General features: G+C 50.2%; 2 protein-coding genes across 2 annotated transcripts; one reads left to right on the top strand and one right to left on the bottom strand.

The window, feature by feature from the left end:
- Positions 1–234: 234 nt before the first annotated feature.
- On the bottom strand, positions 235–1,161 carry LOC135999726 (olfactory receptor 14A16-like). Its single transcript, XM_065653282.1, has one exon. It carries the CDS (start codon positions 1,159–1,161, stop codon positions 235–237), a length of 927 nt encoding a protein of 308 aa, XP_065509354.1.
- An 11,640-nt stretch (positions 1,162–12,801) lies between these two features.
- On the top strand, positions 12,802–13,728 carry LOC135999725 (olfactory receptor 14A16-like). Its single transcript, XM_065653281.1, has one exon. The coding sequence runs from the start codon at positions 12,802–12,804 to the stop codon at positions 13,726–13,728; it is 927 nt and encodes a 308-aa protein (XP_065509353.1).
- Positions 13,729–20,451: the final 6,723 nt, after the last annotated feature.

Here is a 20,451-nt window from a genome sequence, read left to right as displayed (position 1 = left end):
GGGAAAACAAAACAAAACAAAACAGTGCAGGGCCCTTTATTTTTTTTCTTAAATAGAGAGAAAATGGCTCCTCATTTCCATAGACAGTCAGAAAAAAGAGGCAGACAGTGAATAAGGGATGAGAACATTATCACAAAACACCACCAACACAACAGCAACAAAATAAGAATGGCTGAGCCTGCAATGAGTTACACTATAACTTCTATGCAGACAATGACAATTTGTTGTTGTTTGTTATTGAAAACGTCCAGTTATCAGTTTCCACACTGAATCCTGGAGCTCCTGGTTCCTCATGCTGTAAATGAGGGGATTCACTGCTGGAGGCACCAGTGAGTAGACAACTGCCATCACCACGTCCAGCCATAGGGAAGAGATGGAGGGGGGTTTCAGGTAGGCGAATATGCCAGTGATGACAAACAGAGAGACCACAGCCAGGTGAGGGAGGCATGTGGAAAAGGCTTTGTGCCGTCCCTGCTCAGAGGGGATCCTCAGCACAGCCCTGAAGATCTGCACATAGGACACCACAATGAAAACAAAACATCCCTCAAAAAAAAAAGCACTAAACATGAGAAGCCCAACTTCCCTGCGGTGGGCATCTGAGCAGGAGAGCTTGAGGATCTGTGGGATTTCACAGAAGAACTGGTCCACAGCATTGCCCTTGCACAGTGGCAGTGAAAATGTATTGGCCGTGTGCAGCAGAGCATAGAGAAACCCAGTGGCCCAGGCAGCTGCTGCCATGTGGACACAAGCTCTGCTGCCCAGGAGGGTCCCGTAGTGCAGGGGTTTGCAGATAGCAACAAAGCGGTCGTAGGACATGATGGTGAGGAGATAATACTCTGCTGAAATGAAAAAGAGAAACATAAAGAGCTGTGCAGCACATCCCAAAAAGGAGATGGCCCTGGTGTTCCAGAGGGAATTGGCCATGGATTTGGAGAGAGTGGTGGAGATGAAGCCCAGGTCGAGGAGGGAGAGGTTGAGCAGGAAGAAGTACATGGGGGTGTGGAGGTGCTGGTCACAGGCTATGGTGGTGATGATGAGGCTGTTGCCCAGGAGGGCAGCCAGGTAGATGCCCAGGAAGAGCCAGAAGTGCAAGAGCTGCAGCTCCCATGTGTCTGCGAATGGCAGGAGGAGGAACTGGGTGATGGAGCTGCTGTTGGACATTTGCTTCCGATGGGTATGGAGTACTGTCACAGGAGTAAAAGACAATGACAAGTTAGGGGAGACTTCTCTGAGCAAAATCAAAGCCATTGCTTATGCACCCTCCCCCTGCTCCACACCCCCTTGTCCTTTTCCAGACCTTCCTTCGGGTCCGTGGCTGAGCCCTGGGTGGTGCTGGCTGGAGGCGCCGTGAGGAGCAGGACCTGTGCCCACTGGCTGCCCAGGAGTCAGCCCTGCTCTGCAGCAGGGGGTCATGGGAACGGGGGCAGGGGCCAGTCCTGGGGTTCAGCTGTGTCAGATGGACCCGTTCCTGGTGCAGAAGGGCCTGTCAGCATCTGCTCTCCCAGTGATAAGGAACCAAGATTACACAAGGCAGTTTGAGATTTTGGGGTTTTTACAGCTTCCTGCAATTGCCCTGGAGAATGTTCTTCTATCTCAGAAACCCTCAGCATTTCTGCTCCATGTCTGTGGGTCAGTGCAGATTAAGGGGACCTGCTCTGTCCCTCTGTCTTGCTCCAGCTGCCCTGGGCTGGCACCTTCCTGAGATGGAGGCTGATCACACTGCCATGTTACCCTGAACAGCCACCAGGCCCTGCTGAGAGCAGAGGGACCCACCTATGACCATGACAAGTCTCATCCTTTCCTAAGGTCTCAGCACCCCACGTTTAGCCCAGGACACACATGGCTCATTTCACAAACCCAACGGCATTTTCGCTGTTGTAGCATCTCTGTGTTTCTCCATGGGGCTTAAGATAACACTAAGGTGTTATAGCACAGGTTTGCATCCTGGTGGGGAGCTCACAGCTTGGATGGAAACCTCAAGGAGATAGAAAATGTCCTAATAATGGCATTTGATTAAGGGAGACTCAGCTCATTCCCCAGACCCACAGACTGCATTGCCCACACCCCACAGGTCAGAGGAAAGCTGGGACAGGTGTTCCCATGGACACAGCTGCAGGAAAGGACCCACAAGATCAGGCTGTGACTCTGCAGCTGAAACTCCCATCCCCAGAGAGCCTGACAGCAAGAACAAGATCACAACAGCAGTGACCCAGAGAAGTGGAGCAAGAAGGAAAATGCGGTGAGGGTGGGTGTGAGAGAGGCCAGGGCAGAGGCAGCCGGGCACTCAGACAGCGTCACCCTTCCCCAGCTGTGCAGCCACCTCCCACACACCAGCATTGCCGGGCAGCTGCTCTCAGCCCCTGTGCTCTGCAGAGGGAACTGGAGCTCTGGCTGCACAGGAGCTGCTTCATGCCTTGGAGCCCCCGGCCCTGAGGGCAGAGGCTTTGCTGGGTGGGAGAGGAGGCGAGGGGGCTGCTCACAGGAGGGATCTGCACTGCAGGGGATCATCCAGAGTTTTCTGTGTTCTCCCTCCCGTAACAATTCCAGGTTTAGTTTCCTCACATTTCTGATCATTTCCCTGCTGCTTGGAGATTCTCCTGCTGGGAGGTGTTTCCCTATTGATGTCTTCGCCCTGTCAGCACTCACACACCCCATTCCACCCTCTGTGCCCTCACTCTGGCCTTACAGAAACCTGCCTGTTTGCAGGGCACTGCCTGGGGGCATCTTCCTGTTTGCAAGTTGGGAAACAGGTCAGGTCAGATTAAGGATGATGGGTCCAGCAAAGGTGATGCAGGTGCTGTCCACAGGCAGAGGGGTGGTGAAGGGATGTTATGAGCCTTCTGGGAGACATACTGATCACTCAAAGTTGCAGTTCAGGAGTCTCAGTGACTTTTATAAGCATGAGGGCTCACTTTCATTTTATCCTTTCCTGCACCTCCCCACCCCTTGGGATAGGAAACTGAAAAGACAGGGTCAGGAAAGCTCATTATCTTTCTGGTAGTCCTCGCATTGATCTTGTCCTTAGGGCATCCCCTTGGAAAAACGCTGTGGGTGATCTGGAGCTGTGAGTAGCCCTGACCCACAGAGGACTCTCTCCACAGCAGAAACACCTTTCCTGCCCTGATACGGATCGCTTCTTCTGCCCACAGCTTCTCCCCACAGCACCATGGGGATCTCTTCGGGCAGGCTGAGTTCTGACCCTGGCAGGCGGCGGAGTCGCTGCCCCGGCACAGCCCTGGGGTGCAGGGACCCTGCTCTGCAGGACAGCCCTGGGCACCCCTGGGTGCTCCCCCCTGCACTCACCCTCAGCAGAAGGTGCCGTCATGCCCCATCCCTCTGACAGTGCAGCAGGGAAGCCCTGCTCTGGAGCATGTTCTTCTCTACAACTGATACACTGTGAGAAAGACCTGACAGATCCTGTAAACTGTGGGTTGTACCACCTTTAGGAGATCCCTCCAGGAAATGCAGCTGCGTTGTCCTACAGACAAAGACTTACCATGTCAGGACTGTGAAGATTTGTCTCTCATCAAATCCTCAACAACCTACCACTCCACATTGCCTTTAATCTCTCTCTGCCTGGCTGCTCTCCAGCATCTCCAGGCAGAGCCCTCAGCCCTGCTACACTTAGCAGAGGAGCTGCTCCTGGGCAGAGCTGTCTCTCTGCAGCGTTGTCACTTGCCATGAGCTCCCTCTTTCCCAGGAGCCCAGCCCAGCTCAGCAGCACAGGAGCAGCCCATGATGTCCTTTTCTCTGTTCCCTGTGGGCTCCTCCAGGTGTCTCTGGGGCTCCAAGGGCTCAACTTTGAAACAACCTGAAGTAATCAGAGATGTTGATTCTCTCTCCTCTGCACAGACACTTCTTTCCGGCATTGTATTCTTCATATTAAAAAATAATCGGTATGAGAATCATCTTTTCTTGTCCCATCATTAGACAGGGCATCAGTAATATTACAGCCATGTATGTAATTTCTGCAGGCCAGAAGAGGAATATCTTCAGATGAATGAATTTATGCATTTTATTTTGGTTTTATATTCCTTTGTCTAGGGAGACATTCAGCAATCTTTTGACCATGTCATGTCTCTGCTCTGAGGCAAAGCCTTTGCACACACGAGGCCTTGCACACTTGGTACCAGATTTTCTTGTGGCAGGTCAGAACTGGGCTGGTGCCACAGCTGGGGTGGTTCAGCCCAGATGTGAGGCAATGGCCTCAGCCAGGGACCTGACTGGCTGAGCTGGAGCTGTCAGTGTTGCAGACAGAGCTGTGACACGGATGGAATAAACTGCCAAGGCAGGGTGGCAGAAGTTAGTTCATCTGGTCTTCAAGGACAGCAGCCTCCAAGCACAGCAACAGTCCAGAACAAAACTCAGTCTAGACCTGTAAGGATATTCAAGAGCCACATAATGAGCTGTTCCTACTTCAGGACCAGTTAAAGGAGAAACAAAGACACCGTGTGGCCACTGATGAATTTAATAAGAGAAAGAGGTGAGAGTCTCTGTGTCCTCTTGTCCTCCATCTTCACCAGCATGTTCTCCCAGGCCACTCTGCCTCAAGGTAGGAATCTGGAGGAGAACAACCAGCAGTGGATGGGGATCAAGTCAGGGGTCACTGGAACTAACACAATCCTGACCAGTCTATGGGACAGGAGGGGCTGCACCCCAGGAGCTGAGACAGCAGGACGATGTCACAGGGAGGCAACTCTCCACCATCTCTGAAAGCTCATGGAAACTGGGGGGACTCCCTGACCACTGGCACCTCTCACGCAGTGTGTGCACTTTACAAAAATGGCCAATGGGTGAGCAGGGGAACTCAAGGCTGTGCCCCAGAGCATGTCCACTGGGACCCCATTTCTGGGTGTCTGAAAGAGAAGGTGATGGGGTTTACCCAGGGTCCATTGTGCCTGTTCATCCTCTTTGCTTTCTGTGAGGAAAGGACAGGATTGTTGGTTGCAGGGAGAACACTGATGGTCTGTTACCTGGAAGTCAGGAAGACATTCATCATCATCCCCTGCAATATTAGAGTGTCCAAGTTAGGATATTATGGTCTGTGTCAGTGTGTAAGTAGATGAGTAAAAAGCAATCTGGATGGTTGGACTTGGAAAGGTGCTATAGGAAGGGAGAAACTTTGCAGTCATGAGGACAGTCAAGCACTGGAAGCTGTTTCCCAGGCATGTGCACTCACTCTGTCCCAGAAAGTGTCCAAGATGTGTTTGGATAAAGCCCTGAGTAATCTGGTCTGACCCTCCTTTGCGCAGGAGGTTGGTCAAGACACCTCCCAAGCTCCCTTTGAGCCTGGATGATGCTGTCCTTCCTTCCCCTTTGTATTTTCCATTTAGGGAGAGCTCTCAAGTTCTCCCTGACCACAGAAATAATTCACATGAGGTGCAGGGCTGCTTTACAAGTACCTGAAGCATGCCGGACCACAACTTTTGCATCCCTTTTCATTTGCCCCAACCCAGGGTCTCCTTTTCTTTGCTCTCCTCATGCCCAACTCGTTAATCCTTTTAGAGCAGGTTGCTCAAGAGGTGTCAGCATCCATGTACGGCATCTGCACATCAGCTAGACATCAAAGTCACCATCAAGAGTCTTTTACCCCAGGAAGGGGAAAACTTCCAATGCAGGCACCAAACCAGTGCCCAACCTGCCTGGAGACCCAGGACAGTTGTGCCACACAACAGCAGCCTCTGAGGGAAGATGCACATGATGGGAATTGAAATGGTTTCAACCCAAATCATAGAATCATAGAATCATAGGATCATAGAATCATTTAGGCTGGAAAAGACCCTTAAGAACATGGAGTGCAACCGTAAATCAAACACTGCCAAGGCCACTACTAAGCCATATGCCTAAGTAACACATATCCACATCTTTTAAATACTTCCAGGGATGGAAGATAAAATTCTGACCTGGCAGGACACCATTAAGTGCAGTTAGACATAAGATACTTGTCATGCCTGTGAGTTCAGACCTCATTGGCAGAATGTCTCAGAACCCCTCAGTGAGGAGGGCAGGGTGTTGGGCAGATGGGAGCATGTTTCAGTTTCCCAGATCCCAGGACAGAGCCTAAGCCATCCTTCCCTTCAACTCTGGCATCCAGTTTCTTGAGATGCAAATTTGGTGGGCCTTCTGTGGATAATCATGTTAAAAGGAATGAATAATCCTTCAGGTGTTTGTGTAATTTCTCTAAGAGTGTCAGTACAAAAAAAAATTAGAAGAAATATTAATCTGCCTCAATATAATTATCTCCCACATTTCACTCTGCATCAGTGGTAGCCCCACTGGCAGTGCAAATCAAATAGATATTTGCAGTATAAAGCATGATACCCTATCTATAAGTACACATCTAAGTGGTTCAGATGAAGGGTGGTCTGGCAAAAGTCACCCTTTGTGTCCCCAGGTGCACGGACACTGCTCATGTGCCTCTACAGAGAGGGGCAGAAGCTGGATCTCCTTCTCAGGACAGACTCCGTCCAGGAGAGACACAGCCACAGGGGTAACTCATCAGGTCTTCATGGCATTTCACTCAGCATCAGTTTTGACATATTGGGTGCTTTCCCGTGACTACCCTTTCTGCACCAATGATCATAAAAAGGCAAGCATTTAGTAAGCCATGGTCATAAAGGGGCTGTTAGGACAAGAAAGCTCACCATGAACTCTGGAGAGAGCGAGGAAGTTTATAATAAGCACCAGGAAGAACCAAAGAAGCTCAAGGTCTCTTCTGGAGAGCGGGAGCCCCTTAGCAGCTGTGATTGGCCATGTGTAGGTGTGGGAGAGGGTCAGGGCACGTCAGGGAGAAGCAATGAGATGGCTGATGGTTTAGTGAACCCTTACAGCCATGTCTGAGCCCAGAAATGGAAAGCAGTTGATGTGTGCAGGTGGAGGAGGAATAGCAGGAAGATTTTCCTGGGAATATGGAAGGAAGAAAGGCCTCTCTTGAGATAAGCATATATGGCAGTGACATTGCCATCTTGTGGGCATGGCTGTGCCTGGGAGATGGGGAATGGCTGCTGCTGGGGGTGGCTGTGCTCAGCCATGGCCCATGAGCTGACCCTGCTCTGCTCCTCTTTTACACTGCCCACACTTGGATGGACCTCAGGAAATATCCATGAACCTGGTGGATGCATGAACATCCTGGAGTGATGGGTATGGATCCAAATAGAGGATCCAAGCAAGTTTGGGACTGGGACATTGAGGTGATTGGTGACCATTGCCAGGTGTATGAAAGAAGCTGGAGGAGTTGTGAGAAACTCCCAGGCATTTCCAACTCCACAGCAAACCAGAGCCTTGCAGTTAAAGGAGCAGCACTTGACACAAAACCCACCCCCAAAACACAAAACACTCACCCTGACCACAGGCAAATCCCTGAAAAACATTTGAGAAATACTTACCAAGCCCCAGGGGTCAGGGCTCAGCCATTCTGGAGATAAACAAGCATCGAGGGCTGACATGGCATCAGAGCCACCTCCACTTTGCTCTCAGCCCCTGTAACCAGTGTCTTCAAGTCTTTCCTTCACCAGCCTCCAGGGACAGGGACCTCGACTGCTTGTTTCCTTCACAGCTGTGCCAGTGCTGGCCCTTCATGGGGTCCCAAACACCCTCAGAAACTTGAGTTCTACTTCTGCCTTTCACTTCATCAGAGGTTTGTTCATTCTTTCAGTAGCTGCAGTTCAGGATCATGGCAGCAGAGGGCTCATTAACATCCAAAATGCCCTTACAAGCCAAGGCTCTGTGCATCATTTTCCTAAAGGCTTCAAGCCTGGTGTTAATGATTGGGGAGATTCAAGGAATAGCCAAACAGAGAGCATTTCCATAATAAATAGCAATACATCAGTACTTCTTCTATTGCCTTGCCCTGTCTCCCTCCTCTCCATTTCCAGAAGAGGCAGTATCTTATTGATCTGGAGCATTTTCTGATGAAGACAAAACAATATGTGTAGGAAAGTGGGTGCCTGATGCACCACTTGAGTGAGGAGACATGCCAGGACAGCTCAAGAGGAATCACACTCCTCTGGAGCACAAGGCTGTCCTGTAAGGCTTCTCAGATTTCCTGAGCTCCTTCACCCATCAGACAGACTTCCATGTCACCACCTCTATCGGCTGCTGTCTCCTAGTATGTCAAAGTCTCCTCTGGAGCCCACCAGCCTGTGCTCTGCTGCTGCCCTTCCTCCCTCCCCTCTGGTGCCTGGCACCCCACAGTTTCCTGGTCACCACAGCCAAGGTGGACACTGATGTTCACATCCCTCACCAGCTCTTCCTTGTTTCCCAGTGCCAGATCCGGGTGAGCATCACCCTTGTTGGCCCACCAGGTAGACATTTTAAGAAGTTGGCCCAAGATCCTTTGGACTGTTGGTATCCACAGGTTTGCCTGGCCAGTGACTGTCAGGGGGATTTCAGTTCCCCATAGGAACCTGCTCATTGACTGGAGACTTCCTCAGGTTGCTGACAGAAGACCTTTTCCATTTCTTCTCCATGATCAAGTAGTTTGTAACACCCAACATGACGTCACCCTGTGCTGGATTTACATGGCGAAGTCTTGGAACTGGGGATGAGGGTGGGTGTGCTACAGTTGTCACCTCTCTGTGAAGACAACTGCAGTTTGACCCATGTCAGACAGAGCTGATTTCAGCTGGCTCCAAGATGGACCCACTCCTTGACAAATCTGAGCCACTCACTCAGTGACGCTGGCAGCACCTCTGTGATATTGTATTTGAGAAAGGGTAAAAAATGCTGCACAACAGCAGGTGGGAGAGAGGAGGGAGGAAATGTGAGGGAAAAGCATTGCAGGCGCCAAGGTCATATCCCACAGGACCCAAGTAGATCCCTCAGCAGGCCAAAGCCTGCGCTCCTGAAATCCTGCTCTTTGCCTTGTTATCATCTTCCAGGAGCCTCAACTCTACTTTCTCATCCCTGACTGTTACATCCCTGACCAACTCTTTCTGGTTTGTAAGTGTGAAGTCCCACAGGGCACCTCACCTCACTGACCCCTCAGTCAACCGTGTCAGGAAGATGTTGTCAATGAGCTCCATACCCCTTCTGGATGGCTGGTACTTTGCAGATATTGGGATATCTTAGGTCTGCAACAAGGACAGGAACTGGAAACATGAGGCTTCTTTCACTCGTTTGAAGGATCAGTGTGCCTGTAGCTGATGTTCACCCACCACAAAATCGCCCATGTTGTTCTGCCCTCTCATGCTGACTTCTCAACCTTCAGCTGACAGTCTGCCCCTAGGCAGAATTCCATGCATTCCTGCTGCTCTCCCACATGAAGGGAAACTTCCCCTCTAAGTCCAGACCTCTGGCATGATGAGCACGAGACCCCCAGGACTCCACTGTTTCTCCAGGAGATGGTATTTGTAGTAACCTCATGTTCTTTTCTTGGGAGAGGCAACCTTATCAGGATAAGTGATCTGTATACAAACATTGAGAGCTGAGCAAACAGACCTTGAGAAACTTTGGGATTCACTGATCAGAAAGCTCTGAATTTTGATAAGGAGAAGTGACCAGATCTGTATCAGGGCAGGAGAATAACCCCATCCATCAGGACAGACCAGGACCTGACAGGCTGAGCAGTGACCCTGAGGAGAAGGGCCTGGGCACTACAAGGGCTGCCACACAAGCCCGTGCTGCACGCTCACCGTGAACAAGGCAGCTGCACACGGGGCTGCATGAGGAGGAGCGTGGGGACCCAGACACCTGGAGTTCTCATCCCATTCGCTTCAGCACTGGCGTGATCCCACACACACGGGTGTGTGCCAGTGTGCGGCTCCCAGTTTGGAGAAGCAGGGAGGAACTGGAGAGGGCAGGGCTCTGCCAAGGCAGGGTTCAGGACCTTGTGTACATGGTGTGGGATGCTGAGGGACCTGGGCTGCTTTGGCCCAGCAGCGCTGGGGAAGCTGCAGCAGTGTAGAAGTAGCCTGAGAGTGCTTGAAGGGTGGTTTCAGAGATGGTGGAGGTTTTCTTCATACTGGGAAAGAGCATGAGAAAGAAATAATGGCACAAAGTGCAGGTGGGAATGTCCAGACTGGACATGAGCAGGAAGGAATGTGAGTGGAAGGGCAGTGCTGTGGTGGAGCAGGTCACCCAGAGGGAGTCTGCATCAGCCCAAGGCTTTGTGCTTCAAGGAACAGCTGGGGAGGACAGAGAGATCTCAGCAAAGGAAGGAGAATGCTCAGAAAAGAGCAAGGTGGGGCAGCAGGGGGGATGTCTCCAGCCTGCAGGGAAAGAGGTGCAGGTGATGCCACAGCATAGGACAGGCTGTCGTGGAGATGATCAAGGGATGCAAAAAGGCTGAAAACCCCAAGAGACATGAGCTCCTTCTCCCCTTAGCGATGGCTGTTGTCTCCACCACTGATGCCTGTGAGGAGACACCTGGTCCTTACAGCACAGGGGCCTCATGGCCTCCTTGTCCCCAGCCAGGAAGCTGGGAGGTGTGGGACCATAGTCCTGCCCTTGGCCTTGCACAGCCCCACATCACACTGTCCCAGGAAGAGCCCTGGGCAACGTGGGAGGGATGGGATCTGATTTCCCAGGGGATGGGGGTCAGGGCTTGGCCCTTTGGTTAGTGAAACACATCCAGGTTTACTCAGCATCAGAGCCACCTGTACTTTGCTTTTCCTGACCTCTCATCTCTGCCTCCAGTTTTCTGCTCTAACCAGAGCCTGGGGATGGTTTCTCAATATTGTCCCTCAGTGGGACCCATTAACATCACAAGAAACTTTGGAGTTTGAATCTGACTTTGACTACTTGAGAAGTTTCTTCAATTCCTCTCAGGCTGTGAGGCTCATGGACTCAGCACCAAAGCCACCAGAGGGGTCATTAAAGTGCCTGGGGCTGCTCCTGTGCTGCTGAGCTGGGCTGGGCTCCTGGGACAGAGGGAGCTCATGGCAAGCGGCAGCGCTGCAGAGAGACAGCTCTGCCCAGGAGCAGCTCCTCTGCAAAGCGCAGCAGGGCTGAGGGCTCTGCCTGGGGATCTCAGGGAGACGAGCAAGGCAGAGAGAGATTAAAGGTGGTCAGGATGGGGAGGATGACTGAGAGCTCACTGGAGGAGAACTCTTTGCAGCCCTTGACATGGTAAGTCTCTGGGTGCAGGGCAATGCAGCTGTAGCTCCTGGAGGCATCTCCTAAAGCTGGAACAGCCACAGCTTGTGGGATCCCTATGGAGAGGACTCTTGTTCAGCAGTTTGGGAAATCTGAGAAGTCAATTGTGCAGCCAAGGGTGCCCAGCGCTGTCCTGCAGAGCAGGGTCCCTGCACCCCAGGGCTGTGCCGAGGCAAGGACTCTGCCGCCTGCCAGGGTCAGCGCTCAGCCTGCCCGGGGAGATCCCCACGGTGCTGTGGGGAGAAGCTGTGGGGGGAAGGAGCAACCTCTGGCTGGGCAGGGTCCTGCTATGGAGTGAAGGTTATGTTTGTCAGGGCTGCTCACAGCTCCAGATCACTTTAGGAGATGCCCAGGAGGCTTTTAAAAAGCACAGCAAGACAGGGGCTCTGTGAAAGAGAAGGATCCTGTTTTATCAGTCTCATACTCTGGGTTGTCTATGTGGCCAAGGGGACACAGAAATTAATGTCTCAGTTCAGGAGGATGAACTGAAATTCCAAATCTGTGAGTCTTAGAAGTGAATAAACTTGGGAGTATCAGAAATCAACACATCCTGGCTTCCAGACAGCATCAGGATGACTTTTCCATGCTCCGTATTGTTGGTCTGATGTTCCCATCAGAGCCGGCCCACACAGAGCTGCCCCTGGGCAGTGCCCGGCTGCTGGGAGGGGTCTGCAGGGCAGAGCTGAGCACACAGCGGCTGGGATGGGGTCTGTGACACTGACAGGAGGAGACCTGGGCACAGAGACACAGCTGCAGGCAGGGACAGCTCCAGGCAGCAGAGCAGGGGCTGGTCAGGAGCTCTTTTGCTCCTGCTCTGCAGGTGGCTGCTGGGGGTTGTCTGCTGGGCAATGATCGGACTGTCCCTTTAGCACATCTCATCTCCAGGAGCCCTGACTCTGCTCTGCCTGTCCTGCTGGGCTCACCAGCTGCCCCCAGAAAGGCCCAGCTCTGCTGTAGGATGCCAGGAGTGCTGAGCCTTTCCTTGGGGTCCGCACTCTCCTGCCAGAGTCCTTTGCTTCTCTGGGTGAGGGGTCGTGTCCTGCTCTCTCCATCACATCTCCCCCTCTGGGCTGGGTCAGGGAACAGTTTGCAGATCTGCCCTTTCAGACCGAGCTCCCCTGCTCCAGTATGAGTCTGTACTCATTTTTTGGGTTGCACAAGAAAAAACACAGGGCAGATGAGAAAAAGATTGATGGACACTGCTGCTCTCCTGACTCTGCATTGAGCCACAGAAAACTGAGGCTTTTCGCCTGTCCTCTCTCAAGACTCTTCACATTTTCCCTCATGAAAATGAGGATTTTTCTCCCTCACCAGATATGGTGGTGACAAATAAAGGACACAGAGAAAATATTTATAAAGTCATGCTATGTCTCTCCTCTGCAGCCCACTCTTTACAGAATCATGAGTGCAGATATCGAACATTTCCAAGAAGCTGGATTACATCTGACATTCCTTGTGAACATTGGAGTTGTCATGAAGGAGGTCCCATTTTCCCACTGCAGGAGGGCAAAGCTGGTTATTTGGTAGCACATGGGCAGAGGTTCTGCTCCTCACAGCACACTCAACCAGCACACACCAGAGAAATGAAATGCATTTCATATGGTGATTTCTGTGAAAAATGGAGTTGCTTTACTCAGAGGAGTCTATATCTCATGTTAAGTTATTGTTTCCTTTCTTTGAACAGAGCCCCAGGCTGAGAAACAGCAAATGTCCAACAGCAGCTCCATCACCCAGTTCCTCCTCCTGCCATTCACAGACACATGGGAGCTGCAGCTCTTGCACTTCTGGCTCTTCCTGGGCATCTACCTGGCTGCCCTCCTGGGCAACGGCCTCATCATCACCACCATAGCCTGTGACCAGCACCTCCACACCCCCATGTACTTCTTCCTCCTCAACCTCTCCCTCCTCGACCTGGGCTCCATCTCCACCACTCTCCCCAAATCCATGGCCAACTCCCTCTGGAACACCAGGGCCATCTCCTTTTTGGGATGTGCTGCACAGCTCTTTATGTTTCTCTTTTTCATTTCAGCAGAGTATTATCTCCTCACCATCATGTCCTATGACCGCTTTGTTGCTATCTGCAAACCCCTGCACTACGGGACCCTCCTGGGCAGCAGAGCTTGTGTCCACATGGCAGCAGCTGCCTGGGCCACTGGGTTTCTCTATGCTCTGCTGCAAACAGCCAATACGTTTTCACTGCCACTGTGCAAGGGCAATGCTGTGGACCAGTTCTTCTGTGAAATCCCCCAGATCCTCAAGCTCTCCTGCTCACACTACTACCTCAGGGAAGCTGGGCTTCTTGTGATTGGCGTCTTTTTAGCTTTTATCTGTTTTATTTTCATTCTTTTCTCCTATGTGCAGATCTTCAGGGCTGTGCTGAGGATCCCCTCTGAGCAGGGACGGCACAAAGCCTTTTCCATGTGCCTCCCTCACCTGGCCGTGGTCTCCCTGTTCATCAGCACTGGTTCATTTGCCTACTTGAAACCCCCCTCCATCTCATCCCCTTCACTGGACCTGGTGCTGTCTGTTCTGTACTCAGTGGTTCCTCCAGCAGTGAACCCCCTCATCTACAGCATGAGGAACAAGGAGCTCCAGGATTCAGTCTGGAAATTGATAACTGCACTTTTACAATAAGAAACAGCAACGAACTCTCACCCTCTGCATAGCAGTTAGAGTGTAACTCATTACATTCTCAGGGTTTCTTGTTTTTGTTGTGGTTGTGTTTTGTCATAATGTTGTCATTCCTTTCCTAATTCACTGTCTGCTTTTTTTTCTGACCAAGTGTCTATGGAAATGAGGAGCCCTTTTCTCTATTTTTTTTAAAAAAAGAATAAAAGGCCCTGCAGTGTTTTGTTTTGTTTTATTTTTCCCCTCAGACCTTCTTTTAAGGCCTTTTTGGAGCTGCAGGGACAGTTTCTGTCTGCATTAGTGGAGGGGAACAGAGTCCCAGCCTGGCAGCGCTGCCAGGGAGCAGCAGCCCTTGGTCTTCCAGAGCTGTTCTCGTTCCACTCCCACACTCTCCTTCTCATCCCTTGTGTTGGTGCAAGGCCTGAGTGCTCTGGCAGCTTGGTCACCGTCCTGCTGTGTGTCAGTCCTGTGAGTGCAGGCAGGGACAGGCAATGGGCACTGCTGTGACAGAGCTGGCCTCAGAACAGCCTTTCCAGAAAGAAAGGTGATCTCCTCAGGGCAGTGCATGATGGTTTATATCTTCTTGCAAAGTTTCTCTCAAGCATATGCCTACAAAAGTGGCCCACAGATGAAACACCGTTGTGCAGCTGCACAGTGTGTGTGTGCAGGGCTGGGCACACAGCAGTGTCCTCTCACAGCCAGGCCTCCTGCCAGAGACCTGCAGGAGCAGCAGAGCAGGGTCTGGGCTGTGCCCCTGTGCACTGGACACCCCTTCGGAAGGAGCCTCAGGTCAATCATCATGCACTGGCCCCTCACAACCACCATTTCCTGCACTGGCCTCTCACCCACAGAGGTTGTTCTTCCCTCCATGGATGGACACTGAATGAGTAGTTCAGCAGTTCGTGTTTGCTTTGTACAGATGAAATGTGAGCATGCACATCATGCACGTGAGGTGGCTTGAACACGAGTGAGCACAAACACCATCAGCTATTCCTTGGGGTTCCATGAAGGCCTGTGGCACAGAAAAGGTCTTAAGGTCACTTCATGTTGGGAGGAACAACCCATGGGAAATCACCTGAATGCAGCACCGGGTTGTTCTTCCTTGAACTGAGGTCCCTGTGTCCATTCTGATGTCATGGAACATCTCAGATGAGTGCAGAGCAGGTGACACACTGCAGGACTGAGGTGCCTCCCATCCTTTGGGAGTGGCAACAGGAGGCCAGAGGGACACTGTGACTCCTGCCTCTTTGTGTAAAAGGGACAGACTCTTTCTCTGAACATCCATGGGTGCATAAGGAGTCCATGAGGCCAGCTCAGATGTTGACACCTGACAAAACCCTGACATTTCTGTGTGTGACTACAAGAACAAACCCCATTTGACCAGTGAGATTCATCTCAGCTGCCTTGGACAGGCTCATTACACGTGTTCTTGTCTGCTACGTCACCCTTCCCATGATTCCGGATTGTGCTCTCAAAAGTGCCATAGAAACCAGAATGGTTCTGGGGTCCTTAGAAAACGCAGACCTCAAACCCATCTTCAAGAAGAGCAGGAATAGGAACTGGGAGAGTTACAGGCTGGACACCCTACCTCCCTCCCTGGGAAAGGGATGGGACATGTCCTCCTACACCCATTTCCAGGAATGTGAAGGCGAAGGAAGGGATTGCGGAACCCAAATGGACAGGGGAAAGAAAGGCATGTTGTGTACAGGGTGCTTGCAAGGCCTCAGCCATGGTGTCCTTCTGGGCAGAGTGGTGCTGATGGGGCTCGAGAAGTGCATGCTGGGAGGGATGCTGAAACATTAAGCCCAAATATCATCAGTGGTACAAAGTCCTCCGTGCAACCAGTTACTAGTGTCATCTCTCAGTGACCAGCACTTGGGCCAACACTGTTGAACGTCTTTATTCTCCCCCTCTAAGATGTAAGAGAGTGCACTTTCAGCGCCTTTGAGGATGATGCAAACCTGGGTGGAGGCCTTGAGCAACCCCACCTAGCTGACCGTGCCCTGAGCGGGAGAGTGAGACAAGATGAGTGAGACAAGGGCTCTCTTCAAACCTGAGTTATTCTGTAATTTGAAAGAATTTTTGCCTTGGAGAGGTTTCTGGAGAGAGAACAGGTAGAAGAATAGTAAAAAAAAAGTCAAAAGAGGAGATATAGAAGGTGTTAACGGAAATACAGCAGTTCCAGAGAGGAGTGCTTTTCATGCACATTGTTAGTAGGAAATATATTTGATGAATTTGAACAAGGTGAGGAAGCCAGATGGGTGTCTACAGCCGGCAGGGAAAGAGGGGCAGGTGTAGGACTGCGTAGAACATGCTTCAGTCTTGGTCAGGTCCCGGGGGCTAAGGAGGGAGATGGATGGGTGTGGTATTATGAAGTCAGTTGTGTCTCAGAAACTCATAATCCAGTCAGAAGCGTGTGGCTGTGAAGGGGAATGTGGGGTCAGTTCTGTCTCTGGAGGTGACAGGCCAGTAGCAGGGACATGGCTGGGAAAGAATCTCTGCCAAGGTACTTGCCCTCAGTGGAACTCATTAATACTTCAAGGTACATAGTACTTTTTTCTTCTGACTTTGACTTCTGGCAAGGTTTGTGCAATCTCCTCTCAGCACCTCAGTGAGTTTCAAGGACTCAGCACCAAATGCACCATGGGGCTCATTACACTGAAGAAAGCTCTAAGAAACCATGTCTCTTCTTGTAATTGTCTTCTACTCTTGTACAGTGAATTAGAGAGTTTTCTTGGTGTAACTATGTAGAAAGATTTCAAAAAGCTTCTAATAAAAGCGTCTTTCTATTTTAAAGGGTGTATTTCATTAATTTTTCCGTTTAAAGAAAATATTCTATCAGTATTATATCGATCCAGGGTCTCTCCTGTGGAGGTCTGGACTGGTTGGAGAAGGTCTGACACTTGAGGCCTGACACTGTGTGGACAACCTTGCTCCTCACCTCCCCAACCCCATCATTTCTCTCATTGGCCACCTGGCACTTGCATCCCTTTTCCTTACACCAGACTTCTCCACTGCAGTCTGCAGCTGGATGTTCCACCTCCTTTGCGCGAGCTCCCACCTGCTCTCCTTAGAGACCTGGCTGCACACAGGCAAAGAGGGACTTTTCTTTCCTTTTGAACAAACAAAATAAAACTGATAAGATTCATGATTAAAAGAAAACACACTCCTCAACTGTATGCCAAGGACAAACTGCCACCAATGAGATTCACCATTCACAAGGCATAACCATGAGAAAATATTTTAGGCAGAAATGAATTACAAAATAAACACAATAAAAGAGTTGGCTAAAGACAGAATTAGACAGACTACCAAAAGACAAGGAAGCTTTTACCTCCTTGAAGCTGAAAGCAGCAACTGGATTGTTGAGAGATGTCTGAGTGATCAAAGAGTAAGGGGAAGGGAAATCCAGAGAGCAATCGCAAGTGCTTTTGTGTAGATTAGTTGCTGGAAATGTGACTTCAGACATGGTCAGTTTAGTTAGGATGGGTGGAAATACATGAAAGATGAGGGAGATCAGATGCACAGCCTAACAGAGAGATTCCTGGCAAGGCAAATCTAGTGGAAGATGAGAAGTTCTCCTCTTGCTCTTAATGCACATGCTGAAAAGCCTCATTTTGATCTCAAGGGAAAACACTGATATTTTATTTAAAGTATTTAATGTTTTCAGCTGATGATTTCCTGCTCCTGCTTTTAAAGACGTGTGCAAATGTCTCGCATTTTCAGGGCGAGCTCCATTGCCTGACCACAAGTATCCAGGGCCACCTCCAGAGGAGCCAGTGTCTCTGCAGTCTATGTCTGGACTGGTCGCTGTCACAGAGAACCTGCTGGAGACCAGAGCCCCTGGGAAGCTGCAGCTGGAGCCTGGGCAGAGGGTCCCAGGGCACCTACACTGGCACCACCCACCCCTGTCCCTGTAACCGCATCCCAGCCCAATGTCATGATCACTTGCCTTTGCAAACAAAGGCAGAACATAAAATCCCCCGGAGATCAGTATAGTAAAACAAGGCAAAACAAAGGAAGGAGGTTAACAACACCAGATATATTTGAAGCCTAAATCTGCAATAAGACTTGTCTTTCACTCTACATCTTTCATTCTATTTTTTATTGCTTAAAACAGAAAAAATGTTCTCAACATTTCCATCATATGGAAACCTACAGCATTCGAAACACTTTATTTTTGTCTTACACAGACCAGGGCCCCAAAAGCTCCCTGCCAATAACTGTCCATGCCACTTCTTACTCTTGGCACAGAGTGAATCCCACTCTGAGGTTTTGGCGACACTTGCCTGATGGAGAAAAGCAGGGTGAAAAGCTTCAGTGTAATGTGCCCATTTGGGATGGCCAAATTTGCACTGATCTTATCAGATATCTGTCATCTGTCTTTTTATATGAGAAAATCTGTATTTGTGTGTAGGTACAAGCACAGAAGAATCATAAAATAATAGAATAATGGAATCATAGAATCATGTAGGTCAGAAAAGACCTTTAAGATGATAGAGTCCAGGCATAAACCCAACACTGCCAAGTCCACCACTAAAGCATGTCCCTAAGCCCCATTTCTACATGTCTTTTAAAACCCTCCAGAGATGGTGACTCAACTACTTCCCTGAGCAGCCAGTTCAAATGCCCAAAAATCCTTTTCATGAAGAAATTTTTTCTATTACCCAGTCATTCCCTGGCACAACTTGAGGCCATTTCCTCTTGTTCTATCACTTGTTACCTGGATAAAAGAGACTGACCCACACCTCACTACAACCTCCTTTCAGGTAGTTGCAGAGACCAATAAGGTCTCCCCTCAGCCTCCTTTTCTCCAGGCTAAACAGCTTCAGCTTCCTCAGCCGCTCCCCATCTGACTTGTGCTCCAGACCCTTCATCAACTTTGTTGTCCTTCTCTTAACTGACTCCAACACCTCAAAGTCTTTCTTGCCGTGAGGTGCCCAAAACTGACCCCAGGATTTGAGCTGCAGCCTCACCAGTGGCCAGGACAGGGGAACAATCTCTTCTCTAGTCCTGCTGGTCACACTAGTGCTGATACCAGCCAGGATACCATTGGCCTTTTTTGGCCACCTGAGCACACTGCTGGCTCAGGTTCAGCCGCTGTCGACCAACAGCTCCAGGTCCTTTTCCACTACGCAGCTTTCCAGCTGCTCCTCTCCGAGCCTGTAGTGTTACCTGGTGGTGTTATGACTTTAGTGCAGGACCTGGCACTTGGCTTTGTTGAACCTCAGGCAACTGGCCTCAGCCCATCATTTCATCCAGTCCATATCCCTCTGTAGAGCCTTCCCAGCCTCCAGCAGATCAACACTCCCACCCAACTTGGTGTCATCTGCAAACTTACTAAGGGTGCACTTGATCCCATTGTCCAGATCATTGATAAAGAGATTAAACAGAACTGGCCCCAATACTGAGCCCTGAGGAACACCACTCATGACCAGCCACCAACTGGATCTGACCCTGTTCACAACTCTTCGGGCCCAGCCCTCCAGCCAGTTCCTTACCCAGCAAGGAGTATGCCTGTCCAAGCCATGAGCAGCCAGTATTTTTTTTTATTCTATTTTATTTTATTTTGTTTTATTTTTGAATAAATATGGTATTTAAAATGTATATATGCCTCTATACATGTGTATAAGAATATACACATTATATATAGATATATACGTATGTATAAAACCAGAGAAATTAAATATACATAGCCATTATAACGTACATATAAAATGGATAATGCCTTCTTTAATAAGATCTAATGGAATGAAGAAGTAGATTTGAAATGAGAGTAGAAAGAAAAGTATAAGGATGGGTCGACATCTCCCACTTTACCTGGTGCAGAAGCAGCCCACAGATGTCTGGGGAGGAACTTCAATCAGGTGGGGAGGACATAGACAAGCTGGATCATGCCCAAGGGCTATGTCCTCCCCCAGGAGGCCACTGAGGGGCCCTCAGCACAGATCCTTTCACATACAAAGAAAAGCCCAGTCCTGTGGGCTGGACTGTATGGCCCCCGCATCCCAGCCCAGCCCAGCAGGACGTGCCGTGCGGGAATACTGGGTCAGACTCTGAGCTCTTCTGGGTGCTGCGAGACACAGGCAAACTGTCTGTGAACATGGTAAACCAGGACAAAATGTCAATTTCAGAAGAACATGTGCATGGGGACAATACGGAAAAGACCTGAAGGGGATCTGAAAATAGACAACGTGAAGCAGAAGAAGTCGCCAATAAACCCATAAACCACAAATCGATGTTGAGGTGCAAAAAGAGGCACCTCCCTGGTTGTGTGGGTCTCCCAGCTGCTTGTAAGGCCACTGTGGGGTGCAGGATGGTGATAAATAGGTTTCCTTGTCCTTAGGTTCATAACCTGATTGAATGTTCCAAACTGCGCTGACTGAGTGAGGGGAGAAGTCAGGAGTGTGATGGGACTTGCCCAGGTCCGCCTGAGCCACACCAGCCAAACCCAGTGTGCTGCGTGTGTGGTGTCAAGGGGTGGGGAAGAGGGTGTGGTGGATGTAAATGTCTTGAACACTGTAGGACCTGAGCAGGGTGCATGTGGTGTGGAATAAGGGGTGGAAATTTTACTGGCTGGGATGGAGCTAATTTTCTTGTTCACAGCCTCCACTGATGGTGCCCAGAAGAGCTTTGACAACACTCATGTTGTAGCAGTTGCTGAGCAGCACTGGCACAGCCTCAAGGCCTTTGCTGTTTCTCCCTCTGCCCTAACAGTGTGGAGGCTGC

The sequence above is a fragment of the Caloenas nicobarica genome, chromosome 29, assembly GCF_036013445.1.
Source record: "Caloenas nicobarica isolate bCalNic1 chromosome 29, bCalNic1.hap1, whole genome shotgun sequence".
Classification (NCBI taxonomy): Eukaryota; Metazoa; Chordata; class Aves; order Columbiformes; family Columbidae; genus Caloenas; species Caloenas nicobarica.
This window is presented reverse-complemented; position numbering and strand designations above follow the sequence as displayed.

Bases quoted from the DNA above. Each gene is read 5' to 3' on its own strand.
- LOC135999725 (XM_065653281.1), top strand. From the start codon at position 12,802: ATGTCCAACAGCAGCTCCATCACCCAGTTCCTCCTCCTGCCATTCACA.
- LOC135999726 (XM_065653282.1), bottom strand. From the start codon at position 1,161: ATGTCCAACAGCAGCTCCATCACCCAGTTCCTCCTCCTGCCATTCGCA.